This window comes from Pseudophryne corroboree, chromosome 5 (assembly GCF_028390025.1).
Source record: "Pseudophryne corroboree isolate aPseCor3 chromosome 5, aPseCor3.hap2, whole genome shotgun sequence".
Classification (NCBI taxonomy): Eukaryota; Metazoa; Chordata; class Amphibia; order Anura; family Myobatrachidae; genus Pseudophryne; species Pseudophryne corroboree.
Genome location: NC_086448.1, coordinates 181,632,713 through 181,659,080, shown reverse-complemented (window position 1 = coordinate 181,659,080; position 26,368 = coordinate 181,632,713). Strand labels below are relative to the sequence as shown.

Genomic DNA, 26,368 nt, shown 5'->3' with positions numbered 1-26,368 from the left:
GGTATCGATTCATCAGTGCATTCGTCTTCTGGGGAAGGTGGTTGCCTCTTACGAGGCTCTACAGTACGGAAGATTTCATGCTCTGTCATTCCAACTGGATCTCCTAGACAAGTGGTCGGAATCTCACCTACACATGCACCAGAGGATACGTCTGTCGCCGAAAGCAAGGATTTCACTCACTCCTTTGGTGGCTGCAACTGCCTCACTTTCTGGAGGGCCGCAGGTTCGGGGTTCAGAACTGGATTCTTCTAACCACGGATGCAAGTCTCAGAGGTTGGGGCACAGTCACCCAAGGGGAAACCTTCCAAGGAAGGTGGTCATGTTAGGAATCCCTTCTTCCAATAAACATCCTGGAGCTAAGAACCGCGTACAACTGTCTTCTACAAGCAGCACAACTTCTGCAAGATCAGGCCATTCAAGTGCAGTCGAACAATGTAGCGACGGTGGCCTACATAAACAGACAGGGCGGAACGAAGAGCAGAGCTGCAATGTCAGAGGTAACAGAAATACTCCTCTGGGCAGAAAGGCACGCAGTGGCGCAGTCAGCAATCTTCATTTCGGGAGTGGACAACTGGGATGCGGATTTCCTCAGCAGACACTATCTCCATCCAGGAGAATGGGGCCTCCATCCGGAGGTGTTCACGGAGGTGACCAGTCGTTGTGGCATACCTCAAATAGACATGATGGCCTCGCATCTCAACAAGAAACTTTGGAGGTACTGTTCCAGGTCGAGAGACCCACAAGCATTGGCGGTGGATGCCCTGGTAACACCGTTGGTGTTCAAGTCAGTGTATGTGTTCCATCCACTTCCACTTATTCCAAGAATTCTAAAGCTTTTAAATTGAACAAAAGTTCAGGCGAACCTCATTGCTCCGGACTGGCCAAGGAGGGCTTGGTATGTGGATCTGCTGGATCTACTGCTGGAAGATCCAAGGACTCTTCCTCTTCAGGGGGATTTTCTACAACAGGGCCCGTTCGCTTATCAAGACTTACCACGGCTACGTTTGACGGCATGGAGGTTGAACGCCAGATATTTGCTCGGAAGGGCATTCTGAACAAGGTTATTCCTACCCTGATACAGGCTAGGAAAGGAGCAACGTCTAAACATTACCATCGCATTTGAAAAAAGTATGTGTCTTGGTGTGAATCCAAGAAGTTTCCTGCGGTGGAGTTTCAACTTGGTCGGTTTCTCCTCTTCCTGCAAGCAGGTGTGGATATGGGCTTGCGTTTGGGATCCATAAAGGTCCAGATTTCGTCTTTATCCATTTTCTTCCAGAAACAATTGGTCGCCCTCCCTGAGGTTCAGACCTTTTTGAAAGGGATTCTGCACATACAGCCTCCGTTTGTGGCGCCGACGGCACCCTGGGATCTTAACGTGGTGTTGCAGTTCCTGCAATCGGATTGGTTTGAGCCCTTACAGTTGGCTGAGGTTAAGTTTCTCACGTGGAAGGCTGTCACTTTGTTGGCCTTAGCTTCTGCTCGACGTGTGTCGGAATTGGGGGCTTTGTCCTGTAAAAGTCCCTACTTAATCTTCCATGAAGATAGAGCTAAGCTCAGGACGCGTCAGCGGTTTCTTCCAAAGGTTGTGTCTGCTTTTGATATCAACCAACCTATTGTGGTGCCAGTGGCTACTGACTCCTCAATTGCATCAAAGTCCTTGGATGTTGTGAGGGCTTTGAAGATCTATGTGAAGAGAATGGCTCGTCACAGAAAATCGGGCTCCGTTTGTCTTTTATGATCCCAAGAAAATTGGGTGTCCTGCTTCTAAGCAGACGATTTCTCGCTGGATCAAGTTCACTATCCAGCATGCGTATTCTACGGCAGGATTGCTGTGTCTAACATCTGTTAAGGCCAACTCTACTCGTAAAGTGGGTTCTTCCTGGGCGGCTGCCCGGGATGTCTCGGCTTTACAGCTTTGCCGAGCGGCTACTTGGTCGGGGTCGAACACATTTGCTAAGTTTTACAAGTTCAATACTTTGGCCTCTGAGGACCTAAAGCTTGGTCAATCATTTCTGCAGGAGCCTCCGCGCTCTCCCTCACATTCTGGGAGCTTTGGTACATCCCCCATGGTAATAATGTGGACCCCAGCATCCTCTAGGACGTAAGAGAAAATAGGATTTTAATTACCTACCGGTAAATCCTTTTCTCGTATTCCGTAGAGTATGCTGGATGCCCGCCCAGCGCTTTGTTATCCTGCAGTGGTGCTTTGGTTCAGTACTGCTTTGTTCTTAGTTAAGTACTGCGTTTCTTTACTGGGTTCAGTAATGTTTCAGCTGTTGCTGAGTTTTCAGGCTAGTTAGCCTGGTTTGCTGTGTGTGTGTGTGTGTGTGAGCTGGTATGAATCTCGCCACTATCTATTTCCTTCTCTTGAAGTATGTACGTCTCCTTGGGCACAGTTTCTAGACTGAGTCTGGTAGGAGGGGCATAGAGGGAGGAGCCAGCCTACACTATTAAACTCTTAAAGCGCCAATGGCTCCTAGTGGACCCGTCTATACCCCATGGTACTAATGTGGGACCCCAGCATACTCTACGGACTACGACAAAAGGGTTTATCAGTAGGTAATTTAAAATCCTATTTTTACCTCTCTCCCAGTTGAATTTCACACCTTACATCACTTTCAGATCGCTAATGCCTGGTCGCACTCGGGAATTGGAAACTGGTCCTTCCCAGGTGCGACCCGGCATTGGACCCTGAGAACTGGATTCCCGACCCAGCATATTGCCGGGTCAGGTTGCCATCGATGACGGGGACCGTGGCGTCAACTGGGACGGAGGCAGCGCTAGGAGATGAGATCATATCTGTACCGCCTTTCCCTGTGCCGTGAACTGGTACCAGGTCGCATCGACCTGGGAAACCCGTTCACACTGCACCTGACCCGGTAATAGCCTGGGAATAACCATCCTTTATTTCCTGGTTGAATTACCGGTCCGACGACCTGGGAATTCGGGACTGACTCTTTCACACTGCACAGCGACTCGCATCGACCTGGCAATATACCAGTTCGGTACCAGGTTATTTGTGCAGTGTGAAAGGGGTGTTAGTTTTTAATCATTTATTAATTGTCCAATAATGGCATGTCCATTTTTGTGGTGACAGTGCAAAATGTTGGAAATTGGTATACAAGGTATTTTTTGTTTTTAAAGATGCATGTGACAGCCAACTGACCAAATTTAAGTACCATAAATACACTTCTATATGGTTATCCTATATTGCAATAACATGAACATACCTTGCTGTACTTGGCCTTCACTTTCTTTCCCCAAATCCGCATCTCCAGGAGACACAAGTCAGATATGCATAAACTACATACAGTTATACACGTCTGTGATCACAGTTCATAATTGTGTGGTTCACAGGAACCTATCTTTTTAAAATAAATATGTTCACTATTTCTGGGTCCTATTGTAATGTGTGGATTTGTGCAAAATCACTTTAAGTGCCTTCAAAATGCAGACACCCTACATGACTATTAAATACCAGCTAGATCACCACGACATGCTTTCTCCCATGCCACTTGACACTTGTGTGCCTCTTAAGTGTCATTGACAATTAGACATCTCCTATACCTCCAAGTGCCATTCAGGCCAATTATCTGAGAGTTTATTATTTTATTTTAACTTATTCTAATTAATAATGATCATAAAGCATTCTCATGTTACAGTGGTAACAAACGTTTGGTTCCAACTCGACATGCGGTGTGGCCTCAGTTTTGCAGCATATTTTTACTGATATTATTACATTGTGAGACTTTTTCTGATTTAACCCTATTCATTTCCCTAGGTGCTAAGCTACTTTCACCAGCAGAAGCTGCGGCAGGGGGTGGAGGCGATGCTGTACAGACTGTACCAGCCTATTATCTGGAGAGGATTAAAGGTGATGTTTTGTGTCTATGTGTATACAGTAGCTCACATTGCGGCGTGTATTACAGGAATAAAATATCCTCTTTTATAAGCAGAATTAATTTCTTTATGCTGAATTCAAGGTAGCATACTGCTTATTTGTTCAAGGTTGTAAGTTATTTTTGTATATAGATGCAGGTTGAGTCTTCCATTTCCAAAATGCTTGGGAGCAGAAGTATTTTGGATTATTTGCATGCCATAATGAGATCTTGGGGATGGGACCCAAGTGTTAACGTAGAATGCATTTGTTTCATATGCTCCTTTTATACCAGAGGTTCTCAAACGTGGTCTTCAAGGCACCCCAATGGTCCAGGTTTTAAAGCTATCCATGGCTCAGCACAGATGGTTAAATCAAATTGACTGACTGAGGTACTAAATAAGTCACCTGTGGCCAAGCATGGTTATATTTAAAACCTGGACTGTCCGGCTACGGCCACACATAGTGGACACGCGGGTTCCACTGAACGGGACCCGCTTGACCGGGAGATGGGTTTTGTGTACACACGGATCCTGTTCTGCGGGATCCCGCAGAACAGGATCCGGCCAGTGACACACAGATATATGAACACATACATTGAAATGTATTTGTTAACATTGAAATCCCGCCATCCTGTCATCCGACCCGACAGCGGCGGGACTGCCGTCCATGTGCCTGTGCAGGCGCCCATGTGCACTTTCCTGGCCAAATGCACTCTCCTGGCCAAGCGGGTCCCGCTGAACAGGACACTCTTGGCCGCAATGTGTGGCCGTACCCTTAGGGTGTCTTGAGTACTGCGTTTGGCAACCGCTGCCGTAGACTTATAGCTGGAAGTTAATTTTAGTAAATATTTTAATTTTTTTTGTATGAAACTGTACAGTAAGCCATCAGAAAACAGTTGTCACTATCTCACTCATGGTCAAAGAAATTCCGTATTTCATAATATTCCATATTTCAAGATTTTTGGAGCCTGCAGCAGAAAGGTGCTCCAAATTATTATGAGAGTCGTAGTAAGTTTACATTTGGTTTTACCATGCAATTACTTGTGAACAAATTCTCCAACATGGCTGATTACCAGACTAGGACCACCAAAGGTGGCATATCATTTGAAACAGGGGACCATCTATTAAATTTTGGTTCTATGACTTTATTGAACCCAGGATAGAGTACATAATCTGTATCCCTGGACTTGCTAACAATTTTTGTGGTGTAGGGAGTTATTGTCTGGTGCTCACAGTACTGACCAAGTGGTTTGGACGGGGATGCTATCTTTCAAACAAGGGTGGCCCTCCTCCAGTTTCTAGGTCCCATGATGGGGAGCTGCAACTTTTTTTTTTTTATAATGCCCTTTCCCATTCCCTGACCACTGTAGCGGTTGGGAGGAGGCAGGGCTTGATGAGATTGCACATTGTCAGAGTGATGTTGTCATTGCCCTACCTACTCCCTCAGCCATTCTCATTGGTAACTTGTAAGTCCATTTTAACCCTCTGATCTCCTGTAGTGCTAAGGATTAGTGAGATATTTGTTGTGAGGATAAGCCCTACTCGTTGGCACTGAAGCGCTTAATGGATGAATCTGATAGCATTTGATATACGATGTCTATAATGTAGATGGCAACAGTGACTGGGTTTTCTGTTAGCATGTTTTTACTCATACGTTTATAAAATGTATTGTAAACTTTTGTTACATAAGCATGTTATTTATAATGTATTTGTAAAATGGTAGGTATTTGCTCTTTGGGTGAATTATACATTTTAACAAGATTCTAGTTTTTATAGAGATAAGTAAAGAGATACCTTGAGATGCGGAAAATACTGGTCAATAAATGCACATAGGGCAGTAATGGGGATCGGAAACAAATACAGACCACTTCATAACCGCTGCACAGGGCAAACCATTCGGGTGCATACAAATTAATAATCATTTATTTAGCGCTGATTCTCAGACAGGACTCAAAGTGCTTTGCCGACATCAAAAACAACGCACATAATACAGACTATTTCCGTAATACAGCAATAAGAGAAGCCACATATGAGAAAAGAAAGCCTAGAGCGCACAGAAATCATAATGCAGGATTGGTGTAGGCATTTTGGGTAATTACTTGCATGGATTTTGTATTCCACCCTCACAAGTTATTAGGTGTGGCAGCCATCTTGGGCACACTGCAAAGGATTACCCTGGGTGGAATAGGTTACCCCTAGAAGAGATGACACAATATGGGGTGACTGTAGCATCCTAACGCTCAGAGTAGGGTCCCATCAAAACCACCAGGTCTGTGTATTTTTCATACCATCCACAAGCGTACCAGGTGAGGCAGCCATGTTGGGCGCACTACAAAGGTTACACACTGCGAGGTGAGCTTTACAAGGACCCAAGCCATGTGTGGGAATAACGGTTTCTTGGTTAGTAGTAGTAGTATGATATACACTGTACTGAAAAATCCATGTGAAGTACATCCTGCCCGCGGAGGTACCACCCGAGGCACCTATCTGGGGTGCACTCCGTAGATTGCTGCTGGTAGGATTTGCAATCAGTGAAGGTACACATTACAGGAATAGCCACACAATGGGGTGGAAGAATGCTGTAAAAAAAGAAAAATCCATAGTAATAATACATTTGCAGGAAACCAACAGAAAGGGGGAAAATTGTGATAACATGATTTTGATAAAATTATAAATGTTCTGGTCTCACGGGAGCAGTTCAGGTGGGTATGAGAATGTGGGGAGCACACTAATGTCCAATGGAAGTGTCCCTGGTGAGCCTAGTCCTGGTGCTGTCCCCCCACCCAGTTCCCTGCTCACCATTAGGAGTTGGCCTAGGGGCATTCCTGATGTTGTCAGCCAGAGGGGTGGCAGGTCTGTTCCTGGTGTTCTCATGGCAGGGGTGAGGAAAGACCACATAATGATCCTGAGCTGCAGCGTTTGTAAAAAATTATTTCATTTTAGATTCTAGAGTAGTCCAAATCCAATTCAAACTCCGGTTCTAACTGCATCCTTGAAATAACATCCTAAAAATGTTTTTTTTTTTTTTTTTTTTTATTGAAAGTTTTTTACATTGTACAACATAATACAAACTTAACTACCAGTTACATATTGTCACTGTGCATGGTAATAACAAAGATGTCACATTAGCCATAAAGATTAGTTATCACTATTAATACAGTTGTGGTCTCACGTTTATTTTAATACAGAAGCTATCACGTGAACGCCTTTTTTTTGTGCATGACCGGATTGTATGATATCTAATAAGACTGTACTGTATAGACTCATAAAACCATTAAAGTGACATTCCTGTAATTCCTAATATAGACATGTTACAAGCCTAACTCTATAGAGGAGGATATACAGGTACATGCAGGAATGTCACTCTGTAATTCGTTTCATGCCTTCAGGTCTAAGACTCATGATATTGCATAAGAAGAGGCTCTAGCCACCTATCCCAGATTTTATAATACGTACTGTCCGCCTGTCTGGACACATATACACATTTTTCATGCTTCGCTACCTCAGTGGTTAGCGCTATCCATGCTCCTATAGATGGTCCAGTAGAGGACATCCAAGATCTGGCTATGCATACCTTCACCAAGGTACAGAAGTTTACGATATACTGTCGAGTAAATTTATCAAGAGCATAATTTTCAAAAGCTGACAGCACACACACTGGTGGTGCACGCATCTAAAGGAATCCCTGTTGGAGCTATAATTCGAGTGGCATCTTTCCAGAATAATGTAACCACGGTACAAGACCATAATAAGTGCCAGAATGTGGCTTGCAATGAATTACACTTAGGACATATTGGGTGAGATTCAAAAGAGATATCACGCCCAATTTCCTTTCTAAAATGATCTCCGTTATCGTTTATATTGCGCCCATAGTAATCAGGTTTAGCTGTGTAAAGGGTTGGGTGCCTCGCTGCTCCAGGGGTAGCCAGCTGAAGTAATGATACAACGTCCCTGAGGACAGAGACAGAATGAGCGAGGAAAGGGGTGAAAATAAATGAATACCGCCCTTAGAGTCTTCCCTGCCCCCATTTTAAATAGATGTACAGGCATTAAATATACTCTGTAGTATGAAAAACTGAATTTGCTGAAACCTAGTTGATGTAGTGGAGACACGGGGGGACTGCCCAGTGCTGCTTTCGAAGCTTCCTGAGATAGTGACCCCACATCTGCCTCCCATTTCGCTCTGAGATGTAACATATCATCCCCATGATGTGAGGTTGATAGTGTATAATCGTAGAGATTAAGTGTGTATTGCTAAGCCATAACGGTAATTTCTCTAATGTCCTAGAGGGTGCTGGGGACTCCGTAAGGACCATGGGGATAGACGGGCTCCGCAGGAGACATGGGCACTTTAAGAAAGACTTTAGGTCTGGGTGTGCACTGGCTCCTCCCTCTATGCCCCTCCTCTAGACCTCAGTTTGATACTGTGCCCAGAGGAGATGGGTGCACTACAAGGAGCTCTCCTGAGCTTCCTGTCAGAAAGTATATTTGTTAGGTTTTTTATTTTCAGGGAGCCTGCTGGCAACAAATTTGGCGGATATAAAGTATAAACAGCGCTACTGGATAAACATTTAGTGTTTTTTTTCCAGGGTCATATAGCGCTGGGGTGTGTGCTGGCATACTCTCTCTCTGTCTCTCCAAAGGGCCTGGTGGGGAAACTATCTTCAGATAAGAGGTTCCCTGTGTGTGTGGTGTGTCGGTACGCGTGTGTCGACATGTCTGAGGTAGAAGGCTCACCTAGGGAGGAGGGGGGAGCGTATGAATGTGATGTCTCCGTCGGCGGTGCCGACACCTGACTGGATGGATATGTGGAATGTTTTAAGTGCTAGTGTGAACTTATTGCACAAAAGATTAGACAAAGCTGAAGCTACGGAACAGTCAGGGAGTGAACCCATGTCTGTCCCTATATCGCCGGGACCTTCAGGGTCTCAGAAGCGCCCACTATCCCAGATAGGAGACACAGATACCGACACGGATTCGGACTCCAGTGTCGACTACGATGATGCAAAGTTACAGCCAAAAGTGGCTAAATGTATTCGATATATGATTATTGCAATAAAAGATGTTTTGCATATCACAGAGGAACCCCCTGTCCCTGACACGAGGGTACACATGTATAAGGGAAAGAAGCCTGAGGTAACTTTTCCCTCCTCACATGAGTTAAACGTATCCTTTCCCGCCAACGGACAGGATACGGTGGGAATCCTCCCCTGAGGTGGACAAAGCGTTGACACGCTTGTCAAAAAAGATAGCGCTACCATCCCAAGATACGGCTACCCTCAAGGATCCTGCTGACCGCAAGCAGGAGGTTACCTTGAAATCCATTTATACACAGTCTGGTACATTACTACATTACTCAGACCGGCAATTGCGTCGGCCTGGGTTTGTAGCGCTGTAGCAGCATGGACAGATTCCTTATCTGCGGAAATTGAGACCCTAGATAAGGATACCATTTTATTGACCCTAGGCCATATAAAGGATGCTGTCTTATATATGAGAGATGCTCAAAGAGACCTTAGTTTACTGGGTTCCAGAATAAACGCTATGTCAATTTCTGCTAGACGACTCCTCTGGACCCGGCAGTGGATAGGTGATGCCGATTAAAAAAGACATATGGAGGTCTTACCTTACAAGGGTGAGAAATTGTTTGGGGAAGGGCTCTCGGACCTGGTCTCCACAGCTACGGCAGGTAAATCGAATTTTTTGCCTTATGTTCCCTCACAACCTAAGAAAGCGCCACATTATCAAATGCAGTCCTTTCGTTCAAATAAAAGCAAAAGAGTGCGTGGATCGTCCTTTCTTGCCAGAGCTAAGGGCAGAGGTAAAAAGCTGCACAGCACAGCTAGTTCCCAGGAACAGAAGTCCTCCACGGCCTCTGCAAAATCCACCGCATGACGCTGGGGCTCCGCTGAGGGAGTCCGCCCCAGTGGGGGCACGTCTTCGACTTTTCAGCCACATCTGGGTTCACTCCCAGGTGGATCCGTGGGCAATAGAAATTGTTTCTCAGGGATACAAGCTGGAATTCGAAGAGGTGCCTCCTCGCCGGTTTTTCAAATTGGCTCTACCGACTTCTCCCCTAGAAAGAGAGATAGTGTTAAATGCTATTCACAAATTGTGTCCTCAACAAGTGGTGGTCAAAGTTCCCCTGCTTCAGAGAGGGAAGGGATACTACTCAACCCTGTTTGTAGTTCCGAAACCGGACGGTTCGGTCAGACCCATATTGAATTTAAAATCCCTGAACCTATACTTAAAACGGTTCAAGTTCAAGATGGAATCGCTCAGAGCGGTCATCGCCAGCCTGGAAGGGGGGGATTTTATGGTATCTCTGGACATAAAGGATGCATGCCCTCATGTCCCCATTTATCCACCTCACCAGGCGTACCTGAGATTTGCGGTACAGGATTTGTCATTACCAATTTCAGACGTTGCCGTTTGGGCTTTCCACGGCCCCGAGGATTTTCACCAAGGTAATGGCGGAAATGATGGTGCTCCTGCGCAAGCAGGGTGTCACAATTAACCCATACTTGGACGATCTCCTCATAAAAGCGAGATCACGAGAGAAGTTACTGAACAGCGTGTCACTTTCATTGAAGGTGTTACAGCAACACGGCTGGATTCTTAATATCCCGAAGTCACAGCTGGTTCCTTCTTGGGCATGATTCTGGACACAGATCAGAAAAGGGTTTTTCTTCCGATAGAAAAAGCTCAGGAACTCATGACTCTAGTCAAGAACCTATTGAAGCCAAAACAAGTGTCTGTGCATCATTGCACTCAAGTCCTGGGAAAAATGGTGGCAACATACGAAGCCATTCCATTCGGCAGGCTCCATGCAAGGACTTTCCAATGGGACCTATTGGACTAGTGGTCCGGGTCACATCTACAAATTCATCAGCTGATCACCCTGTCCCCAGGGCCAGGGTATCTCTCCTGTGGTGGCTGCAGAGTGCTCACCTTTTGGAAGGCTGCAGGTTCGGCATTCAGGATTGGATCCTGGTGACCACGGACGCGAGCCTCAGAGGGTAGGGAGCAGTCACACAGGGAAGAAACTTCCAAGGACTTTGGACAAGTCAAGAGACTTGTCTTCACATCAACATCCTGGAACTGAGGGCCATATACAACGCCCTACGTCAAGCGGAGAACTTACTTCGCGACCAACCAGTTCTGATCCAGTCAGACAACATCACCGCAGTGGCTCATGTAAACCGCCAAGGCGGCACAAGGAGCAGAGTGGCAATGGCGGAAGCCACCAGGATTCTTCGCGGGGCGGAAAGTCATGTAAGCGCACTGTCAGCAGTGTTCATTCCGGGAGTGGACAACTGGGAAGCAGACTTCCTCAGCAGACACGACCTGCATCCAGGGGTGTGGGGACTACATCGGGAAGTCTTCGCACAGATCGTGGGTCAGTGGGGACTGCCCCAGATAGACATGATGGCGTCCCGCCTCAACAAAAAGCTACAGAGGTATTGCGCCAAATCAAAAGACCCTCAGTAGACGCCCTAGTGACACCGTGGGTGTTCCAGTCGGTGTATGTGTTTCCTCCTCTTCCTCTCATACCCAAGGTGTTGAGGATAATAAGAAAAAGGGGAGTACAGACAATTCTCATTGTTCCAGATTGGCCACGAAGGGCCTGGTATCCGGATCTGCTGGAAATGCTCACAGAAGATCCGTGGCCTCTTCCTCTAAGACAGGACCTGTTACAACAGGGGCCATGTCTGTTCCAAGACTTACCGCGGCTGCGTTTGACTGCATGGCGGTTGAACGCCGGATCCTAGCAGAAAAGCGAATTCCGGATGAGGTCATTCCTACTCTGATAAAGGCTAGGAAAGACGTTACAGCGAAACATTATCACCGGATATGGCGAAAATATGTTTCTTGGTGTGAGGCCAGGAATGCTCCTACGGAAGAATTTCATCTGGGCCGTTTCCTTCACTTCCTACAGACTGGAGTGAATTTGGGCCTAAAATTAGGCTCCATTAAGGTTCAGATTTCGGCCTTATCCATTTTCTTTCAAAAAGAATTGGCTTCTCTACCAGAAGTACAGACTTTTGTAAAGGGAGTGCTGCATATTCAGCCTCCTTTTATACCTCCGGTGGCGCCTTGGGACCTTAACGTGGTGTTGAGTTTCCTGAAGTCGCACTGGTTTGAACCACTTCAAATGGTGGAGTTAAAATATCTCACTTGGAAGGTGGTCATGTTATTAGCCTTGGCTTCGGCTAGGCGAGTATCAGAATTGGCGGCTTTGTCTCAAAAGCCCCTATCTGGTTTTCCATATGGATAGGGCGGAATTGCGGAACCGTCCTCAATTCTTGCCTAAGGTGGTGTCATCTTTTCATATGAACCAACCTATTGTGGTGCCTGTGGCTACACGAGATTTGGAGGATTCCGAGTCCCTTGATGTAGTCAGGCTTTGAAAATGTATGTGGCCAGTACGGCTAGAGTCAGGAAAACAGAAGCACTGTTTGTCCTATATGCAGACAACAAGGTTGGCGCCCCTGCTTCGTAGCAGACTATTGCTCGCTGGATCTGTAACACGATTCAGCAGTCGCATTCTACGGCTGGATTGCCGTTACCAAAATCGGTCAAGGCCCATTCCACTAGGAAGGTGGGCTCGTCTTGGGCGGCTGCCCGAGGGGTCTCGGCACTACAACTGTGCGAGCTGCTACTTGGTCGGGTTCAAACACCTTTGCAAAGTTCTATAAGTTTGATACCCTGGCTGAGGAGGACCTAAGGTCTGCTCATTCGGTGCTGCAGAGTCATCTGCACTCTCCCGCCCGTTTGGGAGCTTTGGTATAATCCCCATGGTCCTAACGGAGTCCCCAGCATCCTCTAGGACGTTAGAGAAAATAAGATTTTAAACCTACCGGTAAATATTCTTCTCGTAGTCCGTAGAGGATGCTGGGCGCCCGTCCCAAGTGCGGACTACTTCTGCGAGACTTGTATATAGTTTTGCTTACATAAGGGTTATGTTATAGTTTCATCAGGTTGGACTGATGCTACGTTGTTTTTTTCATACTGTTAACTGTTTAATAGATACACAAGTTATACGGTGTGATTGGTGTGGCTGGTATGAATCTTGCCCTTGGATTAACAAAAATCCTTTCCTCGTACTGTCCGTCTCCTCTGGGCACAGTTTCTCTAACTGAGGTCTAGAGGAGGGGCATAGAGGGAGGAGCCAGTGCACACCCAGACCTAAAGTCTTTCTTAAAGTGCCCATGTCTCCTGCGGAGCCCATCTATCCCCATGGTCCTTACGGAGTCCCCAGCATCCTCTACGGACTACGAGAAAAAGATTTACCGGTAGGTTTAAAATCTTATTTTTTTAACTAATGACTTCTGTATACTGGGGGAGGTCATTAGATAACTGAACTATGCAGGCGTGTCTAAGTTGAAGGTAACTAAAGAAGTAAGTATGTGGAATGGGATAATTCAATTGCTGCTGTTGTAGTGTCATAAACACGCTCGCTGAGTATAATTGTCTAATAGTAATAATGCTCCATTTGCCCCAGATTTCAAGTAACTGCAGTCTAGCTAATTACTTAATCCCCGAAGTGCCATCTAAAGGAGTATCGGCGTCCCACCCATCCCCATGTAGAATAGAGCCAGCCTGCTTCCAGACTAGGAGTGCCTGCTTAAATAATAGTAGTTTAATCAATCTAGTATTGCCACTCAGCAGATAATTCAGGGGTGTGAAGCCCGGAACCGACTCGGCTACTATTAGGGTAGGCAAAGCCAACCCTGTCGCATATTGGACTCATTCAAATATGTGTGCCAGTTGTGTTACAAAATAGTAAACTGAATATAGGCAGCGCTAGACCCCCAGAGTTTGAAGAGCGTATCAGTGTGTCCAGTTTAATCCTCACTCTGCAACTTGATAACATGCTGTCAATACGTTTCAAATTTTTCTGAGGAATGTATATTGGTGAGTGTTGCAGAGCATACAGCAGTTTGGGCTGAGCAGTCCTTTTTATAAGGTTGATTCTACCTGTGAATGTGAGGGGCAAATTCCCCACACTGTTTGTGTCTTCAGATAATCAATTTGGGGTTTAATGTTAAGAGCTATATATTGGGTTGGATCATTCGTTATCAGAATGGCAAGATAATTGAAGGCGTCCACCCAGCGAAACGGGAGAGGTATGATTGGGTTGTCAGGGCATGATCTTCCTATATGGGAGAATACAAGATTTACTCCAGTTTATATGTAAACCAGAGTATTTACCAAACTTATTAATAATATCTAACACCATAGGCATAGTCACAGGATACTGGGACACAAACCAAAGTATATAATCCGCGTATAGGGCAATTTTATCTACCCTGGGACCAATTTTGAACCCTGAAATTGCTTGGTTATCACGTATATTTCTCTATCGTCCTAGTGGATGCTGGGGTTCCTGAAAGGACCATGGGGAATAGCGGCTCCGCAGGAGACAGGGCACAAAAAGTAAAGCTTTTCCGATCAGGTGGTGTGCACTGGCTCCTCCCCCTATGACCCTCCTCCAGACTCCAGTTAGATTTTTGTGCCCGGCCGAGAAGGGTGCAATCTAGGTGGCTCTCCTAAAGAGCTGCTTAGAGAAAGTTTAGCTAGGTTTTTTATGTTACAGTGATTCCTGCTGGCAACAGGATCACTGCAGCGAGGGACTGAGGGGAGAAGGAGTCAACTCACCTGCGTGCAGGATGGATTGGCTTCTTGGCTACTGGACATCAAGCTCCAGAGGGACGATCACAGGTACAGCCTGGATGGTCACCGGAGCCGCGCCGCCGGCCCCCTTGCAGATGCTGAAGACAGAAGAGGTCCAGAATCGGCGGCTGAAGACTCCTGCAGTCTTCTAAAGGTAGCGCACAGCACTGCAGCTGTGCGCCATTTTCCTCTCAGCACACTTCACACGGCAGTCACTGAGGGTGCAGGGCGCTGGGAGGGGGGCGCCCTGGGAGGCAAATGAGTACCTATAAAGGCTAAAAATACCTCACATATAGCCCTAGAGGCTATATGGAGATATTTAACCCCTGCCTGATTTCTCAAAATAGCGGGAGACGAGCCCGCCGGAAAAGGGGCGGGGCCTATCTCCTCAGCACACGGCGCCATTTCCTCTCACAGCTCCGCTGGTCAGGACGGCTCCCAGGTCTCTCCCCTGCACTGCACTACAGAAACAGGGTAAAACAGAGAGGGGGGGCAAATTTATGGCGATATTTTTATATAACAAAGCAGCTATAGGGGAGCACTTATTATAAGGCTATCCCTGATATATATATAGCGCTTTTGGTGTGTGCTGGCAAACTCTCCCTCTGTCTCCCCAAAGGGCTAGTGGGTCCTGTCTTCATTAGGAGCATTCCCTGTGTGTCTGCTGTGTGTCGGTACGTGTGTGTCGACATGTATGAGGACGATATTGGTGTGGAGGCGGAGCAATTGCCAAATATGGGGATGTCACCTCCTAGGGGGTCGACACCAGAATGGATGCCTTTATTTATGGAACTACGGGATAGTGTCAACACGCTAAAGCAGTCGTTTGACGACATGAGACGGCCGGACAATCAATTAGTGCCTGTCCAGGCGACTCAAACACCGTCAGGGGCTGTGAAACGCCCTTTGCCTCAGTCGGTCGACACAGACCCAGACACAGGCGATGACTCCAGTGGTGACGGTGACGAATCAACCGTATTTTCCAGTAGGGCCACACGTTATATGATTTTGGCAATGAAGGAGGCGTTACATTTAGCTGATACTACAGGTACCACTAAACAGGGTATTATGTGGGGTATGAAAAAACTACCTATAGTTTTTCCTGAATCAGAAGAACTAAATGACGTGTGTAATGAAGCGTGGGTTGCCCCTGATAAAAAGCTGATAATTTCAAAGAAATTATTGGCATTATACCCTTTCCCGCCAGAGGTTAGGGAGCGCTGGGAAACACCTCCTAGGGTGGACAAGGCGCTAACACGCTTATCTAAACAAGTGGCGTTACCCTCTCCTGAGACGGCCGCACTTAAAGATCCATCAGATAGGAGGATGGAAAATATCCAAAAAAGTATATACACACATGCAGGTGTTATACTACGACCAGCTGTAGCAACTGCCTGGATGGGCAGTGCGGGGGTAGTTTGGTCAGAATCCCTGATTGAAAATATTGATACCCTGGACAGGGACAATATTTTACTGTCGTTAGAACAAATAAAGGATGCATTTCTTTATATGCGTGATGCACAGAGGGATATATGCACACTGGCATCACGGGTAAGTGCTATGTCCATTTCGGCCAGAAGAGCTTTATGGACGCGACAGTGGACAGGCGATGCGGATTCAAAACGGCATATGGAAGTTTTGCCGTATAAGGGGGAGGAGTTATTTGGAGTCGGTCTATCAGATTTGGTGGCCACGGCTACAGCCGGGAAATCCACCTTTCTACCTCAAGTCACTCCCCAACAGAAAAAGGCACCGACTTTTCAACCGCAGCCCTTTCGTTCCTTTAAAAATAAGAGAGCAAAGGGCTATTCATATTTGCCACGAGGCAAAGGTCGAGGGAAGAGACAGCAACACGCAGCTCCTTCCCAGGATCAGAAGCCCTCCCCGGCTTCTACAAAAGCCTCAGCATGACGCTGGGGCTTCTCAAGCGGACTCGGGGACGGTGGGCGGTCGTCTCAAAAATTACAGCGCGCAGTGGGCTCACTCGCAAGTAGATCCCTGGATCCTGCAGATAATATCTCAGGGATACAGGTTGGAATTAGAGACAGATCCACCTCGCCGTTTCCTGAGGTCTGCTTTACCAACGTCCCCCTCCGAAAGGGAGACGGTGTTGGAAGCCATTCACAAGCTGTACTCTCAGCAGGTGATAGTCAAGGTACCTCTTCTGCAACAAGGGAAGGGGTATTATTCCACTCTTTTTGTGGTACCGAAGCCGGATGGCTCGGTAAGGCCTATTCTAAATCTGAAGTCCTTGAACCTGTACATAAAGAAGTTCAAGTTCAAAATGGAGTCACTCAGAGCAGTGATAGCGAACCTGGAAGAGGGGGACTTTATGGTATCCTTGGACATCAAGGATGCGTATCTCCACGTTCCAATTTACCCCTCACACCAGGGGTACCTCAGGTTCGTTGTACAAAACTGTCACTATCAGTTTCAGACGCTGCCGTTCGGATTGTCCACGGCAACTCGGATCTTTACAAAGGTAATGGCCGAGATGTTGATTCTTCTTCGAAGAAAAGGCGTATTAATTATCCCATACTTGGACGATCTCCTAATAAGGGCGAGGTCCAGAGAACAGCTAGAGATGGGATTAGCACTGTCTCAAGAAGTGCTAAAACAGCACGGGTGGATTCTGAATATTCCAAAATCCCAGTTAATGCCGACAACTCGTCTGCTGTTCCTAGGGATGATTCTGGACACGGTTCAGAAAAAGGTTTTTCTCCCGGAGGAAAAAGCCAAGGAGTTATCCGAGCTTGTCAGGAACCTCCTAAAACCAGGAAAGGTGTCTGTACATCAATGCACAAGAGTCCTGGGAAAAATGGTGGCTTCTTACGAAGCGATTCCATTCGGCAGATTCCACGCAAGAATTTTCCAAAGGGATCTGTTGGACAAATGGTCAGGGTCGCATCTTCAGATGCACCTACGGATAACCCTGTCTCCAAGGACAAGGGTGTCTCTTCTGTGGTGGTTGCAGAGTCCTCATCTATTGGAGGGCCGCAGATTCGGCATACAGGATTGGATCCTGGTGACCACGGACGCCAGCCTGAGAGGCTGGGGAGCAGTCCACAAGGAAGAAACTTCCAGGGAGTATGGACGAGCCTGGAAACGTCTCTTCACATAAACATTCTGGAACTAAGAGCAATATACAATGCTCTAAACCAGGCAGAACCTCTGCTTCAGGGAAAACCGGTATTGATCCAGTCGGACAACATCACGGCAGTCGCCCATGTGAACAGACAGGGCGGCACAAGAAGCAGGAGGGCAATGGCAGAAGCTGCAAGGATTCTTCGCTGGGCAGAGAATCATGTGATAGCACTGTCAGCAGTGTTCATCCCGGGAGTGGACAACTGGGAAGCAGACTTCCTCAGCAGACACGATCTTCACCCGGGAGAGTGGGGACTTCATCCAGAAGTCTTCCACTTGCTGGTAACCCGTTGGGAAAGACCAATGGTGGACATGATGGCGTCTCGCCTCAACAAAAAACTGGACAGGTATTGCGCCAGGTCAAGAGATCCGCAGGCAATAGCTGTGGACGCGCTGGTAACGCCTTGGGTGTACCAGTCGGTGTATGTGTTTCCTCCTCTGCCTCTCATACCAAAAGTATTGAGAATTATACGGCAAAGAGGCGTAAGAACGATACTAGTGGTTCCGGATTGGCCAAGGAGGACTTGGTACCCGGAACTTCAAGAGATGATCACGGAAGATCCGTGGCCTCTACCTCTAAGGAGGGACTTGCTTCAGCAGGGTCCCTGTCTGTTTCAAGACTTACCGCGGCTGCGTTTGACGGCATGGCGGTTGAACGCCGGATCCTAAAGGAAAGAGGCATGCCGGAAGAAGTCATTCCTACTTTGATTAAAGCAAGGAAGGAAGTAACCGTGCAACATTATCACCGAATTTGGCGAAAATATGTTGCGTGGTGCGAAGATCGGAGTGCTCCGACGGAGGAATTTCAACTGGGTCGATTCCTACATTTCCTGCAATCAGGATTGTCAATGGGTCTCAAATTGGGATCTATTAAGGTTCAAATTTCGGCCCTGTCGATTTTCTTTCAAAAAGAATTGGCTTCAGTCCCTGAAGTCCAGACCTTTGTTAAGGGAGTGCTGCATATACAGCCTCCTGTGGTGCCTCCAGTGGCACCGTGGGATCTCAATGTGGTTTTGGACTTCCTAAAATCTCATTGGTTTGAACCACTAAAAAAGGTGGATTTGAAAAATCTCACATGGAAAGTGACCATGCTTCTAGCCCTGGCTTCTGCCAGGAGAGTGTCAGAATTGGCAGCTTTATCTTACAAAAGCCCATATCTGATTTTCCATTCGGACAGGGCAGAACTGCGGACTCGTCCGCATTTTCTCCCTAAGGTGGTGTCAGCATTTCATCTGAACCAGCCTATTGTAGTGCCTGCGGCTACAAGTGACTTGGAGGACTCCAAGTTACTGGACGTTGTCAGAGCATTAAAAATATATATTGCAAGGACAGCTGGAGTCAGAAAATCTGACTCGTTGTTTATATTGTATGCACCCAACAAGATGGGTGCTCCTGCGTCTAAGCAGACGATTGCTCGTTGGATCTGTAGCACAATCCAACTTGCACATTCTGTGGCAGGCTTGCCACAGCCTAAATCTGTAAAGGCCCACTCCACAAGGAAGGTGGGCTCATCTTGGGCGGCTGCCCGAGGGGTCTCGGCATTACAACTTTGCCGAGCAGCTACGTGGTCAGGGGAGAACACGTTTGTAAAATTTTACAAATTTGATACTCTGGCTAAGGAGGACCTGGAGTTCTCTCATTCGGTGCTGCAGAGTCATCCGCACTCTCCCGCCCGTTTGGGAGCTTTGGTATAATCCCCATGGTCCTTTCAGGAACCCCAGCATCCACTAGGACGATAGAGAAAATAAGATTTTACTTACCGATAAATCTATTTCTCGGAGTCCGTAGTGGATGCTGGGCGCCCATCCCAAGTGCGGATTATCTGCATAAATTGTACATAGTTATTGTTAACTAATTCGGGTTATTGTTGAAGGAAGCCATCTTTCAGAGGCTCCGCTGTTATCATACTGTTAACTGGGTTTAGATCACAAGTTGTACGGTGTGATTGGTGTGGCTGGTATGAGTCTTACCCGGGATTCAAAATCCTCCCTTATTGTGTACGCTCGTCCGGGCACAGTACCTAACTGGAGTCTGGAGGAGGGTCATAGGGGGAGGAGCCAGTGCACACCACCTGATCGGAAAAGCTTTACTTTTTGTGCCCTGTCTCCTGCGGAGCCGCTATTCCCCATGGTCCTTTCAGGAACCCCAGCATCCACTACGGACTCCGAGAAATAGATTTATCGGTAAGTAAAATCTTATTTTTTTGTTAGTAGGTAAAAGTGATATGAGTCTATACGAGTCAAACCGTCTATGTCTGGTTTCAATAGCACTATAATCAATGTCTCCGACATGGATCGGGGCATGGAGCCATGTTTAAACAAATCATTGAAGAATGACTGAAGTCTGGGTACATAAAAAGCAATATGTGTTTTGTAAAGTTCAACGGGCATGCCATCTAAGCCCGGTGCCTTACCACTGGGAAAGGATTTGATTGTTGCTTCTAATTCATCTGCCAGCAGGGGGGATTCAAGGAAGTCTCTCGCTTCCTGTGACAATGTTGGCATGGGTATTTTACTTGGATATTCCTGAAATTCTCTATTGTAACATGTCAATTGAGTACTTTACAGATGCTCGTAAAACTCAAGAAATTGCATAGCAATATCAGGAGTCTGATTGTATATAGTTTCATTTTGTCCTAGTGTTTCAATTACCGTATTGGTAGACCTTTCTGCACTTGCCAGTCTAGCCAAGTAACTTCCCGGCCTATCCCCATTGCATATTGTGAGTGTTTAGTAAATAGTAAGCGACATTTAGCTTTCTCAACTAGACATTCCTTCCAAGCCCTTTGGGCTTCCAGCCATGCTGTTTTAGAAGAGTCAAGACCATTTGCCAGGTATACAATTTCAAGTGTTCTACAGGAGGCCTCTAGATCTTATTCCTTTTGTTTATAAGAAGATTTTAAATGTGCCACCGTTTGAATCGGGGTACGGCTCAGGAATGACTTAAAGCCATACCACACTATAGAGGGGGAGGCTGTACTGTCATTTAATTCCATAAACTCCTGCCACGCCAGTTCCAATTCTGCCCCAGAGCCCATACAGGTAAGCCAGAATTGATTCAATTTCCAAAATGTTTGCCCTGTCTGACCCCTCATGTCTGTAGTCATTGACAAGGGAGAATGGTCTGATATACCTCTTGTTTCGTATAGATTGAATTCCTTAAAATGCATTCTTCACAAATGCGGGTTAAGGTCCTGTCTGCCGGTCTTGTCAATAATGATCATTCTAGGGGGCATGCCCAGCACTTAACGCATGCACACGGCCTCTATTCACCTGGCGGTAAATGGTACACTGTAATGGTTTTGTGGTTTTGGTCTGGCTCAGCACTCTGACCATCATGCGAAGTACTTGGCCCAAGAAGCAATAGGAAGGTACCTGAGTGTCTAGAGCAGGGATCCCCAGGTACTTTCACACCGCTATGCTGGGTCGCACCCGGAATTTTGTACACTGGTCCTTTCCGGGTGTGACCAGACTGAGACCCCTTTCAGACTGGTGGCCTGATTCAGCTTATTTCAGGGTTGGTGACGTCACCGCCAACACGTCCCGAGGCAGAGCTTGGAGATAAGATGATCTTCAAGTGTCGCCTCTTCGTATGCAGTGAACGGGTGCCGGGTTGCATCGACCGGCTTACCTATTCACATTGCACGATGAGCTGTGTTGAAACCTTGTTCAACCCTGCTCGCTACCTGGGTTGAAAGCATACTTGCCTACCTGACCCTCTCCATGAGGGAGAAAATGCTCTGTTCCTGGACTTTCCTGGTAATGTATGATTGCCATCACCTGTGGTGAGCTAGTTAATTGTTAAGAAAGGTGTTTCACCACAGGTGATGGCAATCATACATTACCAGGAAAGTCCAGGAACAGAGCATTTTCTCCCTCATGGAGAGGGTCAGGTAGGCAAGTATGGTTGAAAGGCTTATTTCAACCTGGTGCTTTCACACTGCACAATATCCCGGGTTGCTGTGCGTTCACGTGCAATAACCTGGGATATTTATGGCAGTGTGAAAGGAGTTAGAACAGTCCTGGTTTTATTTGGATAGCTATATACATGAGCACAGGTGACTTAATTAGTACCTCAGTTCTATTGATTAAACCATCTATGCTCATGCTTGGGTATCCCAAAAACCTGGACTGTTCATGTGCCTTAAGGAACTGTGGTTGTGAATCCCTGCTCTAGAATGTGCCAAGTTTTTCAGATAAGGCCTAATCAAGATTATTGGCTGATGCACGATTAAAATGATGAGAGAGATTCTAGCTTGTCCTAGTGTGTGTTTAAAACAATCATAGGGTGGTCTTTTGGCTGGCTAAAAGGACAATGGTTACATTGCTGACCACCATTTTAAATAACATGCCAGGAATAGTAGGGGTTGGAGACGGTGGCCACTTCCTGTAAAGGAGAGACAAAAGGTAATGATGATGATAGACTGTTTCCTACTGAAATCTGTAGAAATTACGAGGCAAAACAACCCTCCAGATTCCCAACATATCTCCTCAATTTCTTTGGTTTTTCCTGCTGAGCCATGGTATATTGTTGACTTTGATTTTTATTTTCTAATTAAGTGTGATTTTTGTTTTTGTTTCCCCCCAAATTAAATAGGCTGGAAATTCAGAGGTTCGTTCCAATGCTGCAGTGCTGTTTGTTGAAGCATTTCCTATACAAGAACCCAATATGAATCAGAAGGACAGTGATAATAATATTCAGAAACAGTTTTTTGTGCTTTTTGTAAGTTGCAATTTTCACTACATTATATATATATATATATATATATATATATATATATATATATATATATATATATATATATATATATATATATATATATATAATCTCTAGCTATTAAAATAAACAATAATATATTAATAGATTTTTTTTTTTTTTAAATAGAATATTTTAGACGATTCTCATCCTCATGTGCGGGCTACTGGAGTTCTTGGGGCCTGTAAAATTACTGCTAAATACTGGGAGGTGATTCCGCCATCTGTCCTGGCAGATCTTATGAAAAGAATCCTTGGTGATCTTGCTGCTGATGTTAGTTCCGCTGATGTGCGCTGTTCTGTTTTCAAGGTAAAGTTTTTTGCTTGTTTTATGTTGTTGAGAAATATCATTGTCTGTTCCCCCTTCTTTTTTTTTTTTTTTCTTCTGTTTTTTATGGCAGCCATTTATCTTGTATTCTGGGCATACTAGAACCTGTAGTTGTGGAATGATGTGCCTAATCTTGCTTTAACGATGTCCATTAATGTTCCTCATCCCTCCTGGGCCCTCGCACAATTGGTGATTAAGCCCACTCGCCAGAAGCTGTGTGAGGTCCATCACCCCCCTTCTGTACTGTGGGCCTGATTCAGAGATGTATGCAAATGCCTTCACAGCTGCAATTTGGTACCCAGCAGCTATGCAAAATTAGGAAAACATAGCTGTCGCTGGGATTTGTATTTAGACACCACTGAAGAAATCTCAGATCTGCCTCTTGTGTACGAAGACACAACCATTGGACGGACGCACATCAGTCGATCGCAGAATGGCCATCAGAAGAAAGAAAATGGAGATACGTTTACAGCATACGGCATCACAGTCGTAAACGGTGACACGCCCTCGAAATGGTGGTGACACACCTGCGTTTTAGGTGCCACCCCCCTGTACCTCCCACAAATGCTCCCTGACTGTAAAATCATCTAAAACTGCGTCCATCGTCGCAGACCACGTCACATGAGCAGTGCTCAAATATATGTCCACTGCGTACAACCTCTACATTGCGTACATCTCTGCATCTTAGTTTATCGAGAGGTGTTATATTTGAGAAGATCTTCATTGCTGTTTGTGCACAAGTGTAGATCATAGTATTTCTCTGTTCATATTCAAATGCCTACAGTTGCAGCCCATAGCAAGAGGAGCCTTCACCAACCTCCCAAATAAAGTGCATAAATAGAAGCGAAAGTTGGAGCACAGTGGCGCTAATGCACATAGCATATAGGTACTCCAGAGGTGTGCTCAAGTCCGAAATCCAAATCACCATAATTTAGGCTTAATGAATTTTTATTTATATATAGTTGATAGTTTCATCAATGTTCTCAGTATGGCACTCTTTTTCCTCTCCTTCTGTTGGGTTACACAGTATAATAGGGAGATACTTCACACCAATTTCATCACGCCAATATATCATCTCTTAAACGTAAACAGAGAAATCGCCACAATAGTGCAACACCCTCATGAAACGGGTATAAATTTATGAATATTTCGCACTCGCATTCCTTAAACATAAAAAAGCATTTATAGCCACCACACAGTGGAATCCTTGTTATCTACTTGCTCCATGGAACTGCACAATTATCCTGGCCCAATGATGATGAATATCATGGAACACTCCCAGATAATAGCAGATAAGTCCCGTTAGTAGTCCTCCCGTGGATCCAGTGTCACTAGCCTAACACGTTTCAGACCTCCTGGTCCTTTGTGAGATTCATGGTGACAGGTCCCAAGTGAGCCCTAATATACCCCCATTAATAACTCTTGAGGACCAGCTATGGAGGCAGCTTCCTGTCTGGAAGTGACGTCTTTCAGAAAGCAAGATGGCCACTGCATTTCCTGGTTGGGCATCCCAAAATGGTAGATGGTAGAATTAAGTGGGCTAAAGGACCTCTGACGTCAGGGGGTAGGCCAGCGGGATAGTTCTGTCACTAGCCAAGCCACCAACTACTCCCTTTAGTAACCCGTTGGTGAGCGAAGCGAGCCACCGTGCTCGAAGCGTGGCGAGCGAAGCAAGCCTGCGAGGGTACATTTCAGGTACCCTGTTTGGGCATGGCTCCTCGTCAGAGGTCCTTTCTCCAACTTCATTCTAGACATAACCATCCCAAAATGTGGTCCACATGCGTCGTACAGTAATAAAAATTAATGGAGATGGCTGAGTTGGTATCCACAACAATCGTTCATTCATTCTGCAGGTTTTTTTATGACACATGAAAGATGTAGCAGTGTCTATGAACATGAAAATAATTATGTTAAAAATATTGAGAGTTAATCTAAGTTGGTTACAGATTTAGCTATTTTAGCAAAATCTGTGAACCACTAAAACCATACTGGGTGCCACCCAGCATGTGTGGTGCCACCTCGCGATGCGATTGGCCCCTGCCTATGCCCCCGGACGCCTGTCGCCTGTCAGTCAAGATGCGATTACATAATCGCGCATGGCTGTGATCATGTCTGAATAAGGCCAATATGCAGTAAAAAGAACACCGTTAAACTAGCAGCATAAATCCACTAAAAATATAAACAGGATAGACCATTCACCTCATCCTTTAATTTCTCAAACGTCCTAGAGGATGCTGGGGAATCCGTAAGGACCATGGTGTATAGACGGATCCGCAGGAGCCTGGGCACACTATAAAAGACTTTAAACTGGGTGTGAACTGGCTCCTCCCTCTATGCCCCTCCCTCTATGCCCCTCCTCCAGACCTCAGTTAGACTTTGTGCCCAGGAGTGATGGGTCACACACTAGGGGAGCTCTCCTGAGTTTCTCTAAAAGACTTTGTTAGGTTTTTTATTTTCAAGGAGACCTGCTGGCTACAGGCTCCCTGCAGCGTGGGAGTGAGGGGGGAGAAGCAGGACCTACTTCTTAGTTCAAGGGCTCTGCTTCTCGGCTACTGGACACCATTAGCTCCAGAGGGTTCGATCACTTGGTGCGCCTAGCTGCTTGTTCCCGGAGCCACGCCGTCAACCCCCTCACAGAGGCCAGAAGAAAGAAGCCGGGTGAGTATTAGAAGACCAGAAGACTTCAGTAACGAGGTACAGCGGTCGCGCTGCGCTCCATGCTCCCACACAACGGCACTCACAGGGTGCAGGGCGCTGGGGGGGAGGGGAGCGCCCTGGGCGGCAGGTTACTGTTGTTTTACTTAGACTGGTTTTGAAAGCGTGTTCTGTGCCGAGGCACCATGTCTCATTCCCCCGCCAGCATGGTAGAGCGCGCTACGCGTCATTGACCCCCCGCCGCCGGCGTCCACGGGTGCAGGGCCCTGGGGGGGGGGGAGCGCCCTGAGCAGCATATTACAATTTTTTTTATGCGGGCAAAAGTGTATTGTGTGGGCGCTGCCGGGGCTCCGTGTCCCGGACCCCCGCCAGCGCGTGTTAGCGCACTGCGCGCCTTTTCTCCCCCGCCGCTGGCTTCCACGGGTGCAGGGCGCTGGGGGGGGAGCGCCCTGAGCAGCACATTACACTTTTTTGTTGCAGGCAAACGTGTTGTGTTGCCGCTGCCGGGGCTCCGTGTCCCGGACCCCCGCAGCGCGTGTTGGCGCAGGGGGGGCGCCCTGAACGGCAGTTTTTGATAGTATATAGTGTATCTACACTATATACGAGTCCAGCCAGTATATTTATAATAAGGGGCTGGAGCGCGCCGGGAAGGGGCGGAGCTTAGCCCTCACAGAGGAGTCAGCGCCATTTTCCTCAAGATCCCCGCCAGGACTTGCTGTATAGTAAGATGGAGGGGGGGCTCAGTGGTTTTAATGCTATAAGGGTGTCATATAGCATTATGTTTGAGAATGGACGCATATTCCTTGTTGTAATACTTAAATTCACTGTTTCCCTGTTTGTTAACCCACTATCGGTTAGTCGACAGAGACCAGTTGGAAATGTGGTCCGGGTCTCACCTGCACATGCACCTGAATATAATCCTAACGGCCAG

General features: G+C 46.5%; 1 protein-coding gene across 4 annotated transcripts in view; it reads left to right on the top strand.

The window, feature by feature from the left end:
- Positions 1 to 26,368, top strand: part of NCAPG2 (non-SMC condensin II complex subunit G2) — a 205,291-nt gene that overhangs the window by 61,372 nt on the left and 117,551 nt on the right. For all 4 annotated transcript variants that reach the window (XM_063921910.1, XM_063921913.1, XM_063921912.1 and 1 more), the window contains exons 10-12: positions 3,782 to 3,874; positions 22,297 to 22,422; positions 22,585 to 22,764. In XM_063921910.1, coding sequence (XP_063777980.1) covers positions 3,782 to 3,874; positions 22,297 to 22,422; positions 22,585 to 22,764 — 399 coding nt within the window. The remainder of the gene's footprint in view (positions 1 to 3,781; positions 3,875 to 22,296; positions 22,423 to 22,584; positions 22,765 to 26,368) is intronic.